At 40.9% G+C, this 21,722-nt stretch overlaps 2 protein-coding genes across 2 annotated transcripts; both read right to left on the bottom strand.

Annotated features, from left to right (window-relative positions):
- Positions 1 to 1,160: 1,160 nt before the first annotated feature.
- On the bottom strand, positions 1,161 to 1,961 carry LOC311247344 (hatching enzyme 1.2-like; the record flags this gene model as incomplete). The annotated part of the gene is made up of 1 exon (XM_084337710.1): positions 1,161 to 1,961. One exon carries the CDS (start codon positions 1,959 to 1,961, stop codon positions 1,161 to 1,163), a length of 801 nt encoding a protein of 266 aa, XP_084193836.1.
- A 4,032-nt stretch (positions 1,962 to 5,993) lies between these two features.
- LOC311246821 (uncharacterized protein) lies at positions 5,994 to 11,810 on the bottom strand (the record flags this gene model as incomplete). Its single annotated transcript, XM_084337067.1, has 2 exons — positions 5,994 to 6,847; positions 11,018 to 11,810. 2 exons carry the CDS (start codon positions 11,808 to 11,810, stop codon positions 5,994 to 5,996), a joined length of 1,647 nt encoding a protein of 548 aa, XP_084193193.1.
- Positions 11,811 to 21,722: the final 9,912 nt, after the last annotated feature.

The raw sequence follows: 21,722 nt of genomic DNA, 5'->3' as shown, positions 1-21,722 counted from the left end.
TTAAACAGAAGGATTTGTAGATACAGTAATAAATTATAATCAATTTTAATTTTAAATTCATATTTGACCTTGAACTTGACCATGATCTTATTATGGCCAAATCATACATATATGGATAGGGAAAAGGCTCCTCTTTCGAATGGCAGTGTTAAATCTGGATTTAGTCATTTCCTCACGGTTTTACGATAAAAGAGATATAATTCGTATTTTTTCGATACATTCTTATTTTCGGTCAATCTTATAAAACATCGGTAAAAATGAAAAGATACACTTTGACTGCTGTTTTGATAGGGTTAAGGTCTTTACTCTTGTATACATTTGAAAAAAAACACAACATTAACGTCTTAACATGCATGACGACCATTCGCAACGAGCCACGAGCCAAACGAGCCAATTTACCGACCAATATATAGATATAATTATAGCCCTATTTGTTTCCTGTCGATTGGCCTTTCAGGTGACAAAATCCGTTCAGCGGTTCTCGAGTTACATGCCGATATGTGAGGCGTGTGCCAAAGTACACATTACCACCCACGACTCCCGGGGCTCTAGCTCCGTCAATCATTTGGCGATCTCAAAAAGATATGGACAGGGTTGTAGCCAATGAGTGTGGCTTTCCAATGATACCCCACATGGGGATCTAATACGGTCTCTATTGATCGATTCATGATAAAGAAAAGCAGTGTCCCCTTATAAGGGGACCTTACAGCTTAACAGGTTTTAACACCACTGAAGCCATTATTATAGTTTTCACCACTGACTTGAATACCTGTGAACAGTTTTCTTTATGGCTTCTGGGTAGGCTATAATGTGGTACTGTAAATAAGATATAAATTATTTGGTCATATAATGAATTGATGTGGGTTTGTGTGTATATATGTATGTACATGTTTATAAATGTGTAGCTGCTGTATATTTATTTGTACAGTAAAGGAGTGTGTAGGAAGGAAGAGCAAAACAACAATTATTGCCATTCTCTTAACTTTTAATAGAATGCTTTCTGCACATGATTGCATTATTATACCCAAGCACAATATTAAGAATGACCCAGGACATGCTGTAGTAGTACGTATATAAATAAACTACTGCAGTAACTATATATGTGAGCTTTTCTTTTTCTTTCTGTCAAATGTATCGTCTTTAGTAATCGAGTCATCTTCTCAGCAGCCGTAGAGTCGGTTGATCCTCAGAATGTCAATGTCGGACAGATCCTGTCTCTGTCCAATCTGCACATTGGAGTCAGGAATGGGGGTGATGCTGTCCTGTCCGTGCTTGATGGAGAAGGCTGTTCTGCCATAGTGCATGATGGAGGAGTAGTCATAGGGGGTGTCCAGGTTATTGGTGGACTGCCTGTGGAAGTTGTAGGCCATTCTAGGGTCAATGTTGCTCCAGTTGATTCGGACATACTGGTCACGATCGGATCTGGTCTGCTCGTGCTGGAAGCCCAGAGCATGGTTGATCTCGTGCTGGATGATACCATGGTAGAGACAGCCCCCTTTGTTGAGAGAGAGCACCTGTCTGCCTCCCGTCCTGCCCAGAGAGGAGAAGCATCCATCTCTGTTCTCAATGCTGATGTAGTCATTCTGGTCATGACGGGGCACAAAGCGGATGCAGGTGTTGTCATGGAAGGTCTTCATGGCATGGTGGATCTTCATCTTGTGCCAGTAAGAGAAGTCACTGCTCATTGTGTATGGAATCATCACAGAGCCGTTGGAGGCCTTCCTCCACAGGCAATTGTTGTACCAACAGTACATGGCGTTTCTGGTTCTGGGTGCCACCAGGTCTCCCTCCACCAGTATCTCCCCGGAGCCATTGTTGGAGGACAGAATCCTGGTGCTGAGGTCGAGGTCTGCAGCCTCATGGTCATCCACCTGGAACTCTGCTCCACTTCCTTCTTCCATGAGGGGGTAGGCCCGGGAGAGACCCACCAGCAGGAGCAGGAGGAGGCTGAGAGGAATCATCTTCAGGCTCTCTGGTGACCCCTTGGTTCTGGTAGCGGCGGTTCTCTGGATGTCTGCTTGGTCCTGGAGATGATTTTGAGAGACTCCTTGAAGCTTGATGTCTGACTGTTCAGTCCAGAGCCTTTATACTCTCCTCTACAGGTGTGTCTGTTGGTGGATTAAGGGCTTGGGTCCAGACTGCTAGGCCTAAGTAAACTTCTGAAGGGGGGGACTCCATGGACAAACCTACTGTTTCAATATACTTGGCTATTCTTGGTCATTAAAGGGATGACTAGAGTTGCATTACTGGGTGTGATGCAGTTACCAAAGATCACTGTTTAACCACTTTTGTTGTTTTACCGTTTCTCAAAATGAAGGCTTCACATTGTCCTTGGTAAGCTCACTTTAAGTCTAGTAGTATACAGGTACATCCTTATTCCTTTGAGATTTCATATTGAAATCCAATATTATTTCCTCCATAAGATATTTATTATTCACGATTCATTCATTCAGTGATTCATCTTAATAAGGTGCCATAAACCAATCAACGATGTTCTGTCCACCAATAAGGTTGAACAATAAGAGACCAATATTCAAACAGAAGCATAAACGGACAAGCTTAAATGTCAGATGCTGATCACCTCTGAGATAACATCAGTAACTCAATAAAGAGAATGAATTAACAAACCTGAAATGAATAAACATCATGTAGTGTCAACATCTCACAATCAGTTTACAGACAGCACTAGATTGATTGCACTGACAGTTACAGCCTGAGAGAGTTGAGGACCACTTAAAGTGTAAGGAATGAATAAGGAGCATATTATAATGGTTTGAAACGACCATGTGATAATGGGCTATACAAAAAAACTTGGCTATAATGGAAGAAGGATTTATTAATTGAGGAGTATAGATGTGAATACTAGTTAATAATTGTTTGCTCAGTTTCAGTCATTATTTTGCAAGTGTGATGAAAATATATCTTAATCTTTGTATCTGCTCCAAAGGAAAGCAAATCCAAACCTCCTAACACTAGAATGACCGGAATTACAAAACTATTAGAATGGCCATAGCAGTCATTCTGACCCTTCACATTACTGGCATACAATTTCCATAATAAATAAAAACCTAGAAATAAATTGATTTGTTAAGTTAGGATAAGAAACATTAGGACACCAATTCTAATGAATTTGATTCATTCAATCAGAATAACACAATGTGTTAGTGCTTACCATAAAATTAGAAAAATATTAAAACTGCTGAAATTTAACTGATTTATAAAACAACTGTTAAGGAATGTTATAGGCCTACCACAGTATATATTAGATATATACTTAAATACTAACAATACCTTTGGTGGGACAGTTTATCTCCTGTCCAATGTAGTGTTGGTCCAAAAAGTAGATAGAATAATATAATAGGCAAATAATATACTGTACTGTCTACTTCTGGTCCAACAACACAGTTGGTGGGAAGGAGATTGGCCTAGATCTTTAACTTATTTTTCTCTGTCTCATAAATTGTGCAGTTATTGTTGCCTCTATAGAACAGTACTGTATGAAAGAGATTGTTTAGCTAGTTAGGCTATTTGATGTTTTAGGCTAGAAAGCTGTCTTCCTCCTTTGGTTATAGCAAGGCTGGCTGTTAGACTATTCTTCATGTTAGCCAAAAAACGCAACCAGAAATGACTGGTAGTCAAAGGACACCGGCCTAACCTCCTCTAGCAGACATGGATGTTCACAGCAAATGTTATGGCAATCTGGCAATAACTTTTCAGATTGGTCTGATGGTGGCACTAGAGGGCATCACCAAAATCGATGGTTTACGAATATAACTCTAGTTATATGAGTTAGTTTGCAGCTTCAAAGTTTGCACTGTGGGTAATATCCGTACCGGTATTGGTTAGTGAACATTTGTCTACCTTACAGCCAGCCAATCGTGTACACGGTAATTAAGTAGTAAGATTGGCAAAAAGAACACGTCTCCAAGACTACATTACATGTATATAATGGCCTAATTCTCAGTCTATATTTGGTTCACTAGTTCAGCAAATCTCATAACAGAAGAGGATTCGGAAGCTTGTAGCTTTGGAGCTATAATTACATGTACAACCATTGTTATATTTTGTTAGCGCTTCACTTCAAAGCTAGCACTCTTGGTAATAGTACAGCGAAGCGAGGCCTGAGGGAGTAGGAGAAAATCATGTCAAAAAAATCACCTTGTTGTTTTTACCTCTTTACACAGAGATGCATTTATTCAGGGTAACCATGTTTTATTGTGAACAACATACACATGTCCTTTACCAATACCAACCAGAATTGTTTAATTTGGAAACATTTGTTGGACACAGGTGGCAAGTGGTTTGATACACATTTGGGCCACATGTTTGTCAAGTGTAAATGGTTTTGTCTACACAAGCCAGATAAGTCACACATACAAGCAAACAATCATCACACCCAAAATAAGTTACTTTGCAGTAAATATGCAATCACATTTAAAAGTTTGACAGTTTGATCTAAAATTGGTGAGCCAGACGTGCAACGTTGAATGTATTAATTTGCATTAATTTGAAGTCAAGTCTCCTGTTAAGCTGTAGCCCTATTTTCAGAAATTTTGCCTAAAGGTACATGCCTAAGTAAATGGAAGATTGCTCCGCTTCTACAAGGTAAATTTATGTATTCCCAGTGTCAGAAATATTGTGTCTGTTACTAGGCTTGAGTAAATTGTAATGAGAAAAAGGAGAATATAAATTATGATTTTATTTTGCATCTGTGCCGGTGAATAACACCATGTTACAATTGCTGTGCTAGAGATTTTGCTCACTGAGCTCATTCAGCACCTTCTTGAGATCAAGTGTACAAAAGATCTAAGCAAATGAATAAAGGGAAGATGATTAAACAGAAGGATTTGTAGATACAGTAATAAATTATAATCAATTTTAATTTTAAATTCATATTTGACCTTGAACTTGACCATGATCTTATTATGGCCAAATCATACATATATGGATAGGGAAAAGGCTCCTCTTTCGAATGGCAGTGTTAAATCTGGATTTAGTCATTTCCTCACGGTTTTACGATAAAAGAGATATAATTCGTATTTTTTCGATACATTCTTATTTTCGGTCAATCTTATAAAACATCGGTAAAAATGAAAAGATACACTTTGACTGCTGTTTTGATAGGGTTAAGGTCTTTACTCTTGTATACATTTGAAAAAAAACACAACATTAACGTCTTAACATGCATGACGACCATTCGCAACGAGCCACGAGCCAAACGAGCCAATTTACCGACCAATATATAGATATAATTATAGCCCTATTTGTTTCCTGTCGATTGGCCTTTCAGGTGACAAAATCCGTTCAGCGGTTCTCGAGTTACATGCCGATATGTGAGGCGTGTGCCAAAGTACACATTACCACCCACGACTCCCGGGGCTCTAGCTCCGTCAATCATTTGGCGATCTCAAAAAGATATGGACAGGGTTGTAGCCAATGAGTGTGGCTTTCCAATGATACCCCACATGGGGATCTAATACGGTCTCTATTGATCGATTCATGATAAAGAAAAGCAGTGTCCCCTTATAAGGGGACCTTACAGCTTAACAGGTTTTAACACCACTGAAGCCATTATTATAGTTTTCACCACTGACTTGAATACCTGTGAACAGTTTTCTTTATGGCTTCTGGGTAGGCTATAATGTGGTACTGTAAATAAGATATAAATTATTTGGTCATATAATGAATTGATGTGGGTTTGTGTGTATATATGTATGTACATGTTTATAAATGTGTAGCTGCTGTATATTTATTTGTACAGTAAAGGAGTGTGTAGGAAGGAAGAGCAAAACAACAATTATTGCCATTCTCTTAACTTTTAATAGAATGCTTTCTGCACATGATTGCATTATTATACCCAAGCACAATATTAAGAATGACCCAGGACATGCTGTAGTAGTACGTATATAAATAAACTACTGCAGTAACTATATATGTGAGCTTTTCTTTTTCTTTCTGTCAAATGTATCGTCTTTAGTAATCGAGTCATCTTCTCAGCAGCCGTAGAGTCGGTTGATCCTCAGAATGTCAATGTCGGACAGATCCTGTCTCTGTCCAATCTGCACATTGGAGTCAGGAATGGGGGTGATGCTGTCCTGTCCGTGCTTGATGGAGAAGGCTGTTCTGCCATAGTGCATGATGGAGGAGTAGTCATAGGGGGTGTCCAGGTTATTGGTGTACTGCCTGTGGAAGTTGTAGGCCATTCTAGGGTCAATGTTGCTCCAGTTGATTCGGACATACTGGTCACGATCGGATCTGGTCTGCTCGTGCTGGAAGCCCAGAGCATGGTTGATCTCGTGCTGGATGATACCATGGTAGAGACAGCCCCCTTTGTTGAGAGAGAGCACCTGTCTGCCTCCCGTCCTGCCCAGAGAGGAGAAGCATCCATCTCTGTTCTCAATGCTGATGTAGTCATTCTGGTCATGACGGGGCACAAAGCGGATGCAGGTGTTGTCATGGAAGGTCTTCATGGCATGGTGGATCTTCATCTTGTGCCAGTAAGAGAAGTCACTGCTCATTGTGTATGGAATCATCACAGAGCCGTTGGAGGCCTTCCTCCACAGGCAATTGTTGTACCAACAGTACATGGCGTTTCTGGTTCTGGGTGCCACCAGGTCTCCCTCCATCAGTATCTCCCCGGAGCCATTGTTGGAGGACAGAATCCTGGTGCTGAGGTCGAGGTCTGCAGCCTCATGGTCATCCACCTGGAACTCTGCTCCACTTCCTTCTTCCATGAGGGGGTAGGCCCGGGAGAGACCCACTAGCAGGAGCAGGAGGAGGCTGAGAGGAATCATCTTCAGGCTCTCTGGTGACCCCTTGGTTCTGGTAGCGGTGGTTCTCTGGATGTCTGCTTGGTCCTGGAGATGATTTTGAGAGACTCCTTGAAGCTTGATGTCTGACTGTTCAGTCCAGAGCCTTTATACTCTCCTCTACAGGTGTGTCTGTTGGTGGATTAAGGGCTTGGGTCCAGACTGCTAGGCCTAAGTAAACTTCTGAAGGGGGGGACTCCATGGACAAACCTACTGTTTCAATATACTTGGCTATTCTTGGTCATTAAAGGGATGACTAGAGTTGCATTACTGGGTGTGATGCAGTTACCAAAGATCACTGTTTAACCACTTTTGTTGTTTTACCAAAATGAAGGCTTCACATTGTCCTTGGTAAGCTCACTTTAAGTCTAGTAGTATACAGGTACATCCTTATTCCTTTGAGATTTCATATTGAAATCCAATATTATTTCCTCCATAAGATATTTATTATTCACGATTCATTCATTCAGTGATTCATCTTAATAAGGTGCCATAAACCAATCAACGATGTTCTGTCCACCAATAAGGTTGAACAATAAGAGACCAATATTCAAACAGAAGCATAAACGCACAAGCTTAAATGTCAGATGCTGATCACCTCTGAGATAACATCAGTAACTCAATAAAGAGAATGAATTAACAAACCTGAAATTAATAAACATCATGTAGTGTCAACATCTCACAATCAGTTTACAGACAGCACTAGATTGATTGCACTGACAGTTACAGCCTGAGAGAGTTAAGGACCACTTAAAGTGTAAGGAATGAATAAGGAGCATATTATAATGGTTTGAAACGACCATGTGATAATGGGCTATACAAAAAAACTTGGCTATAATGGAAGAAGGATTTATTAATTGAGGAGTATAGATGTGAATACTAGTTAATAATTGTTTGCTCAGTTTCAGTCATTATTTTGCAAGTGTGATGAAAATATATCTTAATCTTTGTATCTGCTCCAAAGGAAAGCAAATCCAAACCTCCTAACACTAGAATGACCGGAATTACAAAACTATTAGAATGGCCATAGCAGTCATTCTGACCCTTCACATTACTGGCATACAATTTCCATAATAAATAAAAACCTAGAAATAAATTGATTTGTTAAGTTAGGATAAGCCATCAACACTGAGGAAGGAACATAATAGTTCCGAAACATGTTTGTTTCAGGCTGCCATTAAATATACCAAAATCTGTGAGTGCTGGTCCAAGCGTATTGCTTTCTTTTTCTATTATACTCGACGGGATTTCAGCACCCAGTGTTATAATTTGTGAGCGCAGTCTATCTTGACTTTTAAGTTAGGATAAGAAACATTAGGACACCAATTCTAATGAATTTGATTCATTCAATCAGAATAACACAATGTGTTAGTGCTTACCATAAAATTAGAAAAATATTAAAACTGCTGAAATTTAACTGATTTATAAAACAACTGTTAAGGAATGTTATAGGCCTACCACAGTATATATTAGATATATACTTAAATACTAACAATACCTTTGGTGGGACAGTTTATCTCCTGTCCAATGTAGTGTTGGTCCAAAAAGTAGATAGAATAATATAATAGGCAAATAATATACTGTACTGTCTACTTCTGGTCCAACAACACAGTTGGTGGGAAGGAGATTGGCCTAGATCTTTAACTTATTTTTCTCTGTCTCATAAATTGTGCAGTTATTGTTGCCTCTATAGGACAGTACTGTATGAAAGAGATTGTTTAGCTAGTTAGGCTATTTGATGTTTTAGGCTAGAAAGCTGTCTTCCTCCTTTGGTTATAGCAAGGCTGGCTGTTAGACTATTCTTCATGTTAGCCAAAAAACGCAACCAGAAATGACTGGTAGTCAAAGGACACCGGCCTAACCTCCTCTAGCAGACATGGATGTTCACAGCAAATGTTATGGCAATCTGGCAATAACTTTTCAGATTGGTCTGATGGTGGCACTAGAGGGCATCACCAAAATCGATGGTTTACGAATATAACTCTAGTTATATGAGTTAGTTTGCAGCTTCAAAGTTTGCACTGTGGGTAATATCCGTACCGGTATTGGTTAGTGAACATTTGTCTACCTTACAGCCAGCCAATCGTGTACACGGTAATTAAGTAGTAAGATTGGCAAAAAAAACACGTTTCCAAGACTACATTACATGTATATAATGGCCTAATTCTCAGTCTATATTTGGTTCACTAGTTCAGCAAATCTCATAACAGAAGAGGATTCGGAAGCTTGTAGCTTTGGAGCTATAATTACATGTACAACCATTGTTATATTTTGTTAGCGCTTCACTTCAAAGCTAGCACTCTTGGTAATAGTACAGCGAAGCGAGGCCTGAGGGAGTAGGAGAAAATCATGTCAAAAAAATCACCTTGTTGTTTTTACCTCTTTACACAGAGATGCATTTATTCAGGGTAACCATGTTTTATTGTGAACAACATACACATGTCCTTTACCAATACCAACCAGAATTGTTTAATTTGGAAACATTTGTTGGACACAGGTGGCAAGTGGTTTGATACACATTTGGGCCACATGTTTGTCAAGTGTAAATGGTTTTGTCTACACAAGCCAGATAAGTCACACATACAAGCAAACAATCATCACACCCAAAATAAGTTACTTTGCAGTAAATATGCAATCACATTTAAAAGTTTGACAGTTTGATCTAAAATTGGTGAGCCAGACGTGCAACGTTGAATGTATTAATTTGCATTAATTTGAAGTCAAGTCTCCTGTTAAGCTGTAGCCCTATTTTCAGAAATTTTGCCTAAAGGTACATGCCTAAGTAAATGGAAGATTGCTCCGCTTCTACAAGGTAAATTTATGTATTCCCAGTGTCAGAAATATTGTGTCTGTTACTAGGCTTGAGTAAATTGTAATGAGAAAAAGGAGAATATAAATTATGATTTTATTTTGCATCTGTGCCGGTGAATAACACCATGTTACAATTGCTGTGCTAGAGATTTTGCTCACTGAGCTCATTCAGCACCTTCTTGAGATCAAGTGTACAAAAGATCTAAGCAAATGAATAAAGGGAAGATGATTAAACAGAAGGATTTGTAGATACAGTAATAAATTATAATCAATTTTAATTTTAAATTCATATTTGACCTTGAACTTGACCATGACCTTATTATGGCCAAATCATACATATATGGATAGGGAAAAGGCTCCTCTTTCGAATGGCAGTGTTAAATCTGGATTTAGTCATTTCCTCACGGTTTTACGATAAAAGAGATATAATTCGTATTTTTTCGATAAATTCTTATTTTCGGTCAATCTTATAAAACATCTGTAAAAATGAAAAGATACACTTTGACTGCTGTTTTGATAGGGTTAAGGTCTTTACTCTTGGATACATTTGAAAAAAAACACAACATTAACGTCTTAACATGCATGACGACCATTCGCAACGAGCCACGAGCCAAACGAGCCAATTTACCGACCAATATATAGATATAATTATAGCCCTATTTGTTTCCTGTCGATTGGCCTTTCAGGTGACAAAATCCGTTCAGCGGTTCTCGAGTTACATGCCGATATGTGAGGCGTGTGCCAAAGTACACATTACAACCCACGACTCCCGGGGCTCTAGCTCCGTCAATCATTTGGCGATCTCAAAAAGATATGGACAGGGTTGTAGCCAATGAGTGTGGCTTTCCAATGATACCCCACATGGGGATCTAATACGGTCTCTATTGATCGATTCATGATAAAGAAAAGCAGTGTCCCCTTATAAGGGGACCTTACAGCTTAACAGGTTTTAACACCACTGAAGCCATTATTATAGTTTTCACCACTGACTTGAATACCTGTGAACAGTTTTCTTTATGGCTTCTGGGTAGGCTATAATGTGGTACTGTAGATAAGATATAAATTATTTGGTCATATAATGAATTGATGTGGGTTTGTGTGTATATATGTATGTACATGTTTATAAATGTGTAGCTGCTGTATATTTATTTGTACAGTAAAGGAGTGTGTAGGAAGGAAGAGCAAAACAACAATTATTGCCATTCTCTTAACTTTTAATAGAATGCTTTCTGCACATGATTGCATTATTATACCCAAGCACAATATTAAGAATGACCCAGGACATGCTGTAGTAGTACGTATATAAATAAACTTCTGCGGTAACTATATATGTGAGCTTTTCTTTTTCTTTCTGTCAAATGTATCGTCTTTAGTAATCGAGTCATCTTCTCAGCAGCCGTAGAGTCGGTTGATCCTCAGAATGTCAATGTCGGACAGATCCTGTCTCTGTCCAATCTGCACATTGGAGTCAGGAATGGGGGTGATGCTGTCCTGTCCGTGCTTGATGGAGAAGGCTGTTCTGCCATAGTGCATGATGGAGGAGTAGTCATAGGGGGTGTCCAGGTTATTGGTGTACTGCCTGTGGAAGTTGTAGGCCATTCTAGGGTCAATGTTGCTCCAGTTGATTCGGACATACTGGTCACGATCGGATCTGGTCTGCTCGTGCTGGAAGCCCAGAGCATGGTTGATCTCGTGCTGGATGATACCATGGTAGAGACAGCCCCCTTTGTTGAGAGAGAGCACCTGTCTGCCTCCCGTCCTGCCCAGAGAGGAGAAGCATCCATCTCTGTTCTCAATGCTGATGTAGTCATTCTGGTCATGACGGGGCACAAAGCGGATGCAGGTGTTGTCATGGAAGGTCTTCATGGCATGGTGGATCTTCATCTTGTGCCAGTAAGAGAAGTCACTGCTCATTGTGTATGGAATCATCACAGAGCCGTTGGAGGCCTTCCTCCACAGGCAATTGTTGTACCAACAGTACATGGCGTTTCTGGTTCTGGGTGCCACCAGGTCTCCCTCCACCAGTATCTCCCCGGAGCCATTGTTGGAGGACAGAATCCTGGTGCTGAGGTCGAGGTCTGCAGCCTCATGGTCATCCACCTGGAACTCTGCTCCACTTCCTTCTTCCATGAGGGGGTAGGCCCGGGAGAGACCCACTAGCAGGAGCAGGAGGAGGCTGAGAGGAATCATCTTCAGGCTCTCTGGTGACCCCTTGGTTCTGGTAGCGGCGGTTCTCTGGATGTCTGCTTGGTCCTGGAGATGATTTTGAGAGACTCCTTGAAGCTTGATGTCTGACTGTTCAGTCCAGAGCCTTTATACTCTCCTCTACAGGTGTGTCTGTTGGTGGATTAAGGGCTTGGGTCCAGACTGCTAGGCCTAAGTAAACTTCTGAAGGGGGGGACTCCATGGACAAACCTACTGTTTCAATATACTTGGCTATTCTTGGTCATTAAAGGGATGACTAGAGTTGCATTACTGGGTGTGATGCAGTTACCAAAGATCACTGTTTAACCACTTTTGTTGTTTTACCAAAATGAAGGCTTCACATTGTCCTTGGTAAGCTCACTTTAAGTCTAGTAGTATACAGGTACATCCTTATTCCTTTGAGATTTCATATTGAAATCCAATATTATTTCCTCCATAAGATATTTATTATTCACGATTCATTCATTCAGTGATTCATCTTAATAAGGTGCCATAAACCAATCAACGATGTTCTGTCCACCAATAAGGTTGAACAATAAGAGACCAATATTCAAACAGAAGCATAAACGCACAAGCTTAAATGTCAGATGCTGATCACCTCTGAGATAACATCAGTAACTCAATAAAGAGAATGAATTAACAAACCTGAAATTAATAAACATCATGTAGTGTCAACATCTCACAATCAGTTTACAGACAGCAGTAGATTGATTGCACTGACAGTTACAGCCTGAGAGAGTTGAGGACCACTTAAAGTGTAAGGAATGAATAAGGAGCATTATTATACAGGTTGAAACGAGCATGTGATAATGCGCTATACAAAAAAACTTTACTATAATGGGTTCATTAGAAGAAGGATTTATTAATTGAGGAGTATAGATGTGAATACTAGTTCATAATTGTTTGCTCAGCTTCAGTCATTCTTTTGCAAGTGTGATGAAAATATATCTTAATCTTTGTATCTATTCCAAAGGAAAGCAAATCCCAACCTCCTAACACTAGAATGACCGGAATTACAAAACTATTAGAATGGCCATAGCAGTCATTCTGTCTGACCCATCACATATTACTGGCATGCAATTTCCATAATAAATAAAAACCTAGAAATAAATGGATTTGTTATGTTAGGATAAGAAACATTAGGACACTAATTCTAATGAATTTGATTAATTCATTCAGAATAACACAATGTGTAAAGATTTTATAAAATTAGATTAAAGCTTTTTTTTTCATGCTTAAAACTGCTGAAAATGAATTGATTTATAAAACAACTGTTAAGAAATGTCAAACCATAGTATATATTAGATATATACTTAAATACTAACAATCTTTGATCTGCATTTGTACTACTAATAATACCTTTTGTTGAACAGTTTATCTCCTGTCCAATCAAAGGTAGTGTTGGTCCAAAAAGTTGATAGAATAGGCTATAATATAATAGGCCAAAAATAAACTGAATTGTCTACTTCTGTTTGATTTGAGATATAGTGAACTTTTATCACATTTACAATTTAAGAGACATCTTAAGGACAAAGAGCACAGACACATGTTTTAATGGGGATATGAACATTACATTAAGAGGGTTTACCTTGGGGAGGAGAGTCGTTTCAGTATATAAATTGATGCCCCTTGCATCTCCTTACAGCTTATCTTTCATTAAAATGATCATGAATGAGGGCGGTCAGGTGGCGTAGCGGAGATTGCGTTCGTCACCAACACCGGAGACGCTGGATTCGCCTGTTCGAATCCATTCACACTAATACAATTGGCTGTATTAGAGGGTGGGAAAGCTGGCGGGGTGGGTCCGGGTCGTTGTAAACAGCGACTCCTACACTTCGGTCGGGGCGCCTGCTCAGCGCGGATAGGATCTAAGGGGGGTAGTGTGATCCTTCCACACGTTACACCCTCTCAGTGAGAGTCCGCGCTGCCAGGTGAAAAGAAGCGGTTGATTGGCTAGACGTGTGTCGGAGGAAGCACGTGATAGCCTCCACTCTCCCAGACCGACTGTGGGGCGTAAGTGCGCAGCGACCAGGAAGGGGATTGGGAATTGGCATAACGACTAACATTGGGATGGGAGAAAATCGGAGGAAAAAGGAGGGGGGAAAAGATATATAAAAAAAAAAAAATGATCATGAATGCGTTCTTTTCTTTGGGTGTTCATATTTGATTTGGTGACACCAGTGTGAGTGGAGGAGAAATCCTCTTTCGACGCCCCATAAGACAACAACGTTGTGTCTAGTTTTCTCTCGCTCTCTTTCTCGCTCTCTCTCTCTATCTCTCTCTTTCTCTCTGTCTCCCTCCTTTCCACGTTGGTAGGACAGCTCAGGGGGCTATGCATGGCAAATTGTGGTCACTCATTTGTCACTCATGACAAAAGGACGTTTTGTCGGACGCATGCGCACGTAGTGGCATGGGTCTGCATGTCTTCATGCTTGTTTTAATTACCCTGATATAATTTACTGTATAGCCATAAAACCATTTTATTAGATCAGTGGTTATCAACCAGTCAGGGTGCTGAATCAGCATTTGCCTATACTGATATAATGATGGTAATGACAAGATAAACATCTAATAATAACATATAATATTATACACATTAAAGAAACCTCTCTTCATTCAGCTAAAATCGCTACAGTAACTGGACATAGCTGGCTCATAATCTATTAATTTCCCATAGTGGCTGGTCATTGCACTCACAGATCACATTTGCACCATAAAATGAAAGGATACATTGATGATATATTGAATGGCAGAGAGTAACATCCATTGTCAAAGAGATGAAAGAAAGGGAGAAACCAGTATGGTAACTGTGCACCTACTCTTCAGAGGCAGATAAATGTCAGGCAAAACTGGCCACCACAAAATGTTATAGTTATATATAATTATAGTGGAATATATAATGAACCACAATTACTGTATAGTACTGTATATCCACCTTCCTTCTGTGATCTTCCCTGAAATGCATATGGAGGAGTAGTGCACCCAAGGAGATAGTGCCCATACTCTGTATCCAAGCCCATACTCCGTATCCAAACCCATGCACCCCTTGTAGTGAATACCACACAATTCTGCACAGTCTCAGCCCCCCATCTGTGCCAGAAATGATCCGCACAGTGCTTTGTAAATCAGGCCCTCTGATTCCACGATGACAGAGTGGTTCCAGCTGTCTCCACCCGCTTGGAACACGCCTTGGGGACCAGGGACCAGCCAAACAGAATCCTGTGGAATTTGAATGCTTGGCCCTGGAAGGAGAAGCATACTGTAGATGTTGTCTGTGGCCCCGGGGCCACTGCAATATGAAAGTACACATCCTTCAGTTCCACTGATGCAAACCAGTTCCCCAGGTTGACATTATTTCAACAGCTGGGGAATGGATAGAATTTTCTATGGACATTTCTGTATACATTTAGAGCATGGAGGATCAGCCTAATGTCTCTGGAGTAGAACCCTCTGCTTCTTAGCTCTGAGGTAATGACCTATTTACCAGCTAGCCCTTTATCTCAATAGCTAGAGCCTGTGCTCAGGGGCCGTGACTCCAACACCCCTGAGAAGGGGACGGACGTGGGAAACTCCAGGCCACATCCCTGGAATTATAGATCTCATCACATCTGTGACTATGACAAACGGGTCAGGAGGATTGTGGTCTGGTGGTGGCGCTACAGGCAATGAGCACAGAAGTATGAATGAATTAATGATCATTACATTTATATAGCGCTTTCTAGACACTCAAAGCGCTTTACAATGTAGGGTGGAAATTGCCTCCTTCACCACCACAGGTAGCACCCAACCTTGGGCTACGCAGGCTCAATGGCTGCCATACATTGGCACCAGGCACACATCACACTACACCAGCTATTACCAAACTATTCCCAAGCTATTCCCCAGGGGTACGCGCAATGACATCGGGGGTACTCAAAATAAATCGGATTAAAAAAAATTATAATAATAATAAATTTTATTTGGTGGCGCCTTTCATGCCACCCAATGTCACCTTACAGATCATAAAGAAAAAATAACACAGCAAGGCAGTTAAAAGTCGAGGGTAAAAACTAAACAAACAGGAAGTATAAAACAGTGAAGTTAAAATAACAAAACAAACAAACAGCAGGGGGTATAGGACAGTGACACAGGTTATAATGAATATGCGAGTTTGATATGCATATTTATTTATATATATATATATGTAGCAGTGTAGCAGGCTTACAAACATGGCAATGTGAGAGCGCACTGTCCCTGGTGCTATAGAGGGGGTACTCAGCGGGAGGTTGAATGTCTAAGGGGGTACAGGACTGTAAGAAGTTTGGGAACCACTGCACTACACAATGGCTGAACAGCTCAGGAGACAGGGATTGATATCAGCCAATTAAGGGGGAGGGAATGATTAGGTGGCCTTGATGTCAGAGACCTGATTGGGAATTTTGCAGAAAAAGTCGCTTTAAACAGGCAGATAAGACGTCACCAGTAGCACATCATTTCTGTGAATATAGACACAAAGCTGAAGATCTAAAATGTACTGGAATTGTGTGTGTGGCTCAACTGCAGAGGTGATCATCTTGAAAAACTGCTCTTACAAGTGTTTTTGGATTGGTCATCTGCAAAGCCTATACCCTGTTGACATGAATACGAAATGTAACTTGATCCCTTTTCTATTAACATGAATATAACCTACTGTATTCCTTTATGACTAAAATGGAATTAAGTCACTTAAATCACTGCAACAAATATATTTGAGAGGAATAAAGAAAATACTCAAAATTATATTGTACAAAATATATGATGTGGCTTAAATAATAGGTTATATAATTAATAAACCGTAGCAGTTATACCGAGTCCACATTTTGTTACTCATTAATGTTTTTGCCAACTATTGGTACTATGAACTGATTTATGAACGGTGAAGAACCTGATGTCCTATGATTGCCATAATTGCTTTGGAATGTATTTGCTAATATTACTATTTTGAATGCTTGTTGTTCAACATGTCCAACTGACTGGTCAAAATCCTTCACATAGCACTGTACAAATAACATGCAGCACGGACTGTTGTTGTCTATGAAATTGGATGTGGTTCCATTCTATGTAACCCTACAGTGAATGGTAATTATGTTCACCTGGTAATCTACCAGTCCTCGTTTATAAATTGGGAATTATCCCTTCATTTGTACACACTGATGCAGGCCGGTTGTCTGAAAATGTTTTGTCCAGACATAATGAACAACTTATCTTATCTATGGTATCATATCTCTGAGTGCGACCCTCTCTTCAGAAAACAGATACATGTATCCAAGGATAACCCACCAGACCGGTCAGAGCACAGTGGTATTCCTGCAAATGGTGCAAGAGGAAAGGTCATGGGGTCACCAAAATGTATAGGTTTCTTGGGGACATGATGAATACTGGATACACAACAAATTGCATGGTAATCCGGTCATTGGTTTTAAATATATCTCCTTTACAGACTGTATACATAATATATTTACGTTTCGTGAATATAAATCCAAAAAGAAAAACGGCACAATCAGGAGTCAAATGAACAATGCTTGTGGTGGGGGGCAAGTACACCGCTAGACCAACCACCCACGCTGATATAAACACAGTAATATTATCATGATGGTTTGTTCACAATACTAAGTGAGATTGGGCTGCTCAAGACTACTGAGACACACTTTTTTTTCTGATTCAAGATTCAAGAGGTTTATTTGTCACATACATACCAGGGCATACAGTGAAATGTGGGTGGCCATGGCCGCTTTGATTGTGCAATAATACTAAATAATAAAGTAGACATAATAAACAGGTAATAAAATAGACATAGGCATGATAAAATAGACATGCTAAAGTCCTGAGATAATGCAATACAATGTTAGCTACGAATTAAGGCACTGGGTCCTATGTACACTACTATACAATATACAGTTTTTACTCTATATCCTTATGCTATACTTGCTATTTCTAAACTATACCCACATCAGTTCTTTCCAACCTCTTAACATGCAAGGGCCCACAAGGACGATTTGCCCACCGGCACTTTGGTGACCACTAGTGGCTCGGTGTGCATATTTTGTAATACAATATATATATATCGAATTGAAGCCCCATTTGTTGCCTGTCGATAACCCTTTCAGGTGACAAAATCCCTTCAGCCAATCTCGAAAATGATTCTGGAGGGTTGTAGCCAATGAGTGTGGCTTTCCAATGGTACCCCAACTGAGGATGTACGAATCAGGGATCTAGGTGAAAAACTAACGAGCGAAAACAGGAAGAGAAAAAACGCAGAATGAATTGAAGTCTATGAGAAAACTGAGCTTTTCTTTTTTACACAGTTTACCAAAATCACTCCTAATCACTCATTTCTGAATGGATCTTTATGAAATTTGGACATGTACTACATAAGGCTTCAGGCTATGGGTCTCAGGATTTTTTTAAGCTATACGAATTTCTGGGGAAATACTACTTCTGGACTACTAACTACTACAGAAAAACATGAGTAACAGGTTTTTCTACAACTCAAGTTCAGACCTATGTTACTCTATTTCATTAGCACTAAAAGTGATTCTTAAACTTCAGAATGTTATCTTTCAAAAGAGACCAGGCTCATGCATGTGCTATAAGTATAAAGTATAGTATCTTGGTTTGCAAAAAAAGTATGCAGTCCTCAAAAATGAAAACTAAAATGGCCACATTTGGGGGCGCAGGTTAAGAGGTTTTAAAGTGACCTTTATTTTCCTCGTTCGTTTAAAGTGTCCTTTCCATTTTGTTTAAAGTGACCGTTTTTGTGTGAGCGAATGCAGAATGTGTGTTGTGTGTGTGTATGTGTGTGCTCATGTGTACTTGTGTGTGGAGAGTTCAGTGTTCAATGTTCTGATGGCCTGGGGGAAGAAGCTGAGCCTTACTCTCTCTGTTCCTGCTGCGTGTGTGCGTAGGCGCTTGCCTGACCGCAGCAGCTTGAACAGGCTGTTGTTGGGGTGGTGGGGGTCTTTCATTATTCCGCAGGCTCTGGATAGGTCAACCTCACCCCAAGTTGTATTAGTATTGCTGTGTTTGTATTAGGGTGGGTGGCTTGGTCTAGTGGTGAGTGCACCACAAGTATTGCACATGCTCATTACACATCAACAGTCATCTCCCGCCACGACTACTGCAACGCACTGGCCTTCCGGCCACTGCCACCAAGCCTCTTCAACTCATTCAGAACGCAGTGGCCCGCCTGATTTCAAACCTACCGAAGTCAGCCCATGTCACCCCACTTCTTAGGGACCTGCACTGGCTACCCATTGCCGCACGAATCCGCTTCAAGGCCCTCGACCTGGCATACCGTGCGGCAAAGGGAACCGCTCCCGCCTACCTCTGGTCAATGGTCTCTAACTACACACCCTCTCCCTCAAGACCCCTACGCTCTGCATCTTCTGGCTGTCTCAGACCCACTCCTATCCGAGCTCCGGGATGGTCAACAAGGAGAAGCCGCCTATTCTCAGTCCTTGCCCCACAATGGTGGAACGAACTGCCCACCACAGTTAGGACAGCAGAAACCCGTCCAATCTTTCGCCGTCGACTAAAGACGCACTTCTTCAACCATTATCTGAAATGAAAAAAAAATAATAATCTAACCCTAACTAACCTTATTGTCATCCACTTGTCCTATACTAACCTACACTGTAGCACTCAACACTTTGATGAACATTGTTACTGAGCTGATAGATTTGTGCCCTTCCTGATGACTTGTCATACAGAACTTGTAAGTCGCTTTGGATAAAAGCGTCAGTTTGATTGATTGATTGATTGAAAACTTTATTAACAGATTGCAAAATGGGTACAATACAGTACAGCTCAATACACACAATTGTTAAGGGGATGCAGACCAAAGAAATACTTTTGTCTTGTTTACATCAGGGTCCCCCATTTTCAATTCATCATAACATATATGACATACATGACATACAGGTAGACAGTACTGTTATATTTAGACATTTATGGCATACCAGAGTACAAAAAGAGTCTAAAAAGAGAGTATATACATTTGAGGGGGAAGAAACTGTACATTGGAGGAGGTGGGGTGGGGTGGAGTGGGGGGGGGGGGGGGGGGGGTTGGGTAGGTGGGGTGGGGGGGTTCGGTAGGCGGGTGGGGGGGTGGGGGGGAACTGTATATTGGAGGGGGTTGGGTTTGGACATTTACAGGGGCCAGTTTCGAATTGCAGTCTCCCGTAGGTGCTCTTTGAGAGGTGGGTAGTGATTCGCATTCCTTTACAGCTGTGGGTAGGGCGTTCCACATTGATGTGGCATAATTGCGACACGTGTTTAGTCCCTTGTTTGAGCCGAATCTGGGTTTGACATGATTTGTGGAGCTCCCTCTGGTGTTGTGGTCGTGGTATTCACTGACCTTTGGGAAGTATTTTGACATGTACATGGGTACCTGGGTGGTGTAGTGTATCTTGTAGACCAGGCCCATTGCAAGTTGCTGTACTCTGTCGTCTACTCTAAGCCATCCTAGGTTGTCAAAGTGGGCAGGGGTGAGGTGGGTTGTAGGAGTAAGGTCAAGCAGTAGTCTGACCAGTTTGTTTTGTGATGTTTGTCATTTAGTTTTTAGTGCCTTTGAGGTGCTTTGGTACCATGAAGTGCAGGCATAGTTGTAGTACCCTTGAATGAGTGCTCCTGCCAGAGTCTTCAGGGTATTCTTGTTTACCAGAGAGGAGATCCAGTACAATAATCTAGTTCGTTGGTTGACTTTTTTGATTACATTGGATGCCATTTTGTCACAGGAAAGATTTGCCTTTCCTTGTGACAATATTGTCACCCACTGTAACTGAGAAGCCGTCGGTCTTGCTGAGTTTGTTATTTGAACCGAAGAGAATGGACTCTGTTTTCCCCAGGTGTAATGATAGTTAGTTATCAGCGAGCCAGGTGCAGATTCTGCCGAGTTCCGAGCTGAGGGTTTTTTCAACCTGTAACTTGTTCTTGTCAGAGACCAGCAGGGTTGAGTCGTCCGCGAACAGGAACAAGTTGCAGTCACAAGCTGATGACATGTAATTTGCATAAATTAGGAACAGTAACGGTCCTAGTATGCTTCCTTGTGGAACACCACAGCTCACTGGGAGGGGGGGGGGGATAGGGTACCGTTTACCTCCACCATCTGTTCTCTCCCCTCCAGGTAGGATTGCATCCAGCTCACCGATAGACTATCAAAACCAATTGCTTTTAGCTTGTCAATCAGAATGGAGTGATTGACAGTGTCGAAGGCCTTTTGTAGGTCCAGCATGACCATGCAGCAGTATTTGCCCGCGTCCACCTCTTGTTTGATGTGGTCGTTCAAATAGAGAAGGCATGTGTCAGTGGAGTGGGATGTTCTGAAGCCAGATTGGAATTCGTAGATTCGATTATTTGCCGCTAGGTACTTTTCAACCTGTTCGTATACTATTTTCTCCATGACTTTCAAGATGGAGGTAAGAATAGAAACAGGGCGGTAGTTGCCTGGGTCCAATTTGCTGCCCTTTTTGTGCAGGGGGGTTACTCTAGCAATTTTGAAGTATTTGGGTATGTGTCCCTGTTTTATGGAGAGGTTTATTATGTGTGTGATGACTGGGGCGATGGCGGCTGCTGAGTCTCTGAGGAATTTGGAGGGGATATTGTCATGGCCAGTGGCCTTCTTAGGTTGGAGGGTGCTCAGTTTTTTGTGTACCTCAGCTGTTGTTACCATTTCTAGTTTGAAGTCGTCTTTGCGGACCCCTAGGTTATTGGAGTAGGCTATGATATGTTCTACCCCAAAATGCCCTGAGTGGGAGGGTAGTTTATTTACCAGTGTTGTGGCTATGTTTGTGAAGAAAATGTTTAAGTAATTGGCTACATCCAGCTTGTCTGTGATGAGCGTGTTATCTGTCTTTATGTTTTTTTTTTTTTAAATCTGGT

This window comes from Notolepis coatsorum, assembly GCF_963971535.1.
Source record: "Notolepis coatsorum genome assembly, chromosome: 20".
In the NCBI taxonomy this organism is placed as follows: domain Eukaryota; kingdom Metazoa; phylum Chordata; class Actinopteri; order Aulopiformes; family Paralepididae; genus Notolepis; species Notolepis coatsorum.
This window is presented reverse-complemented; position numbering and strand designations above follow the sequence as displayed.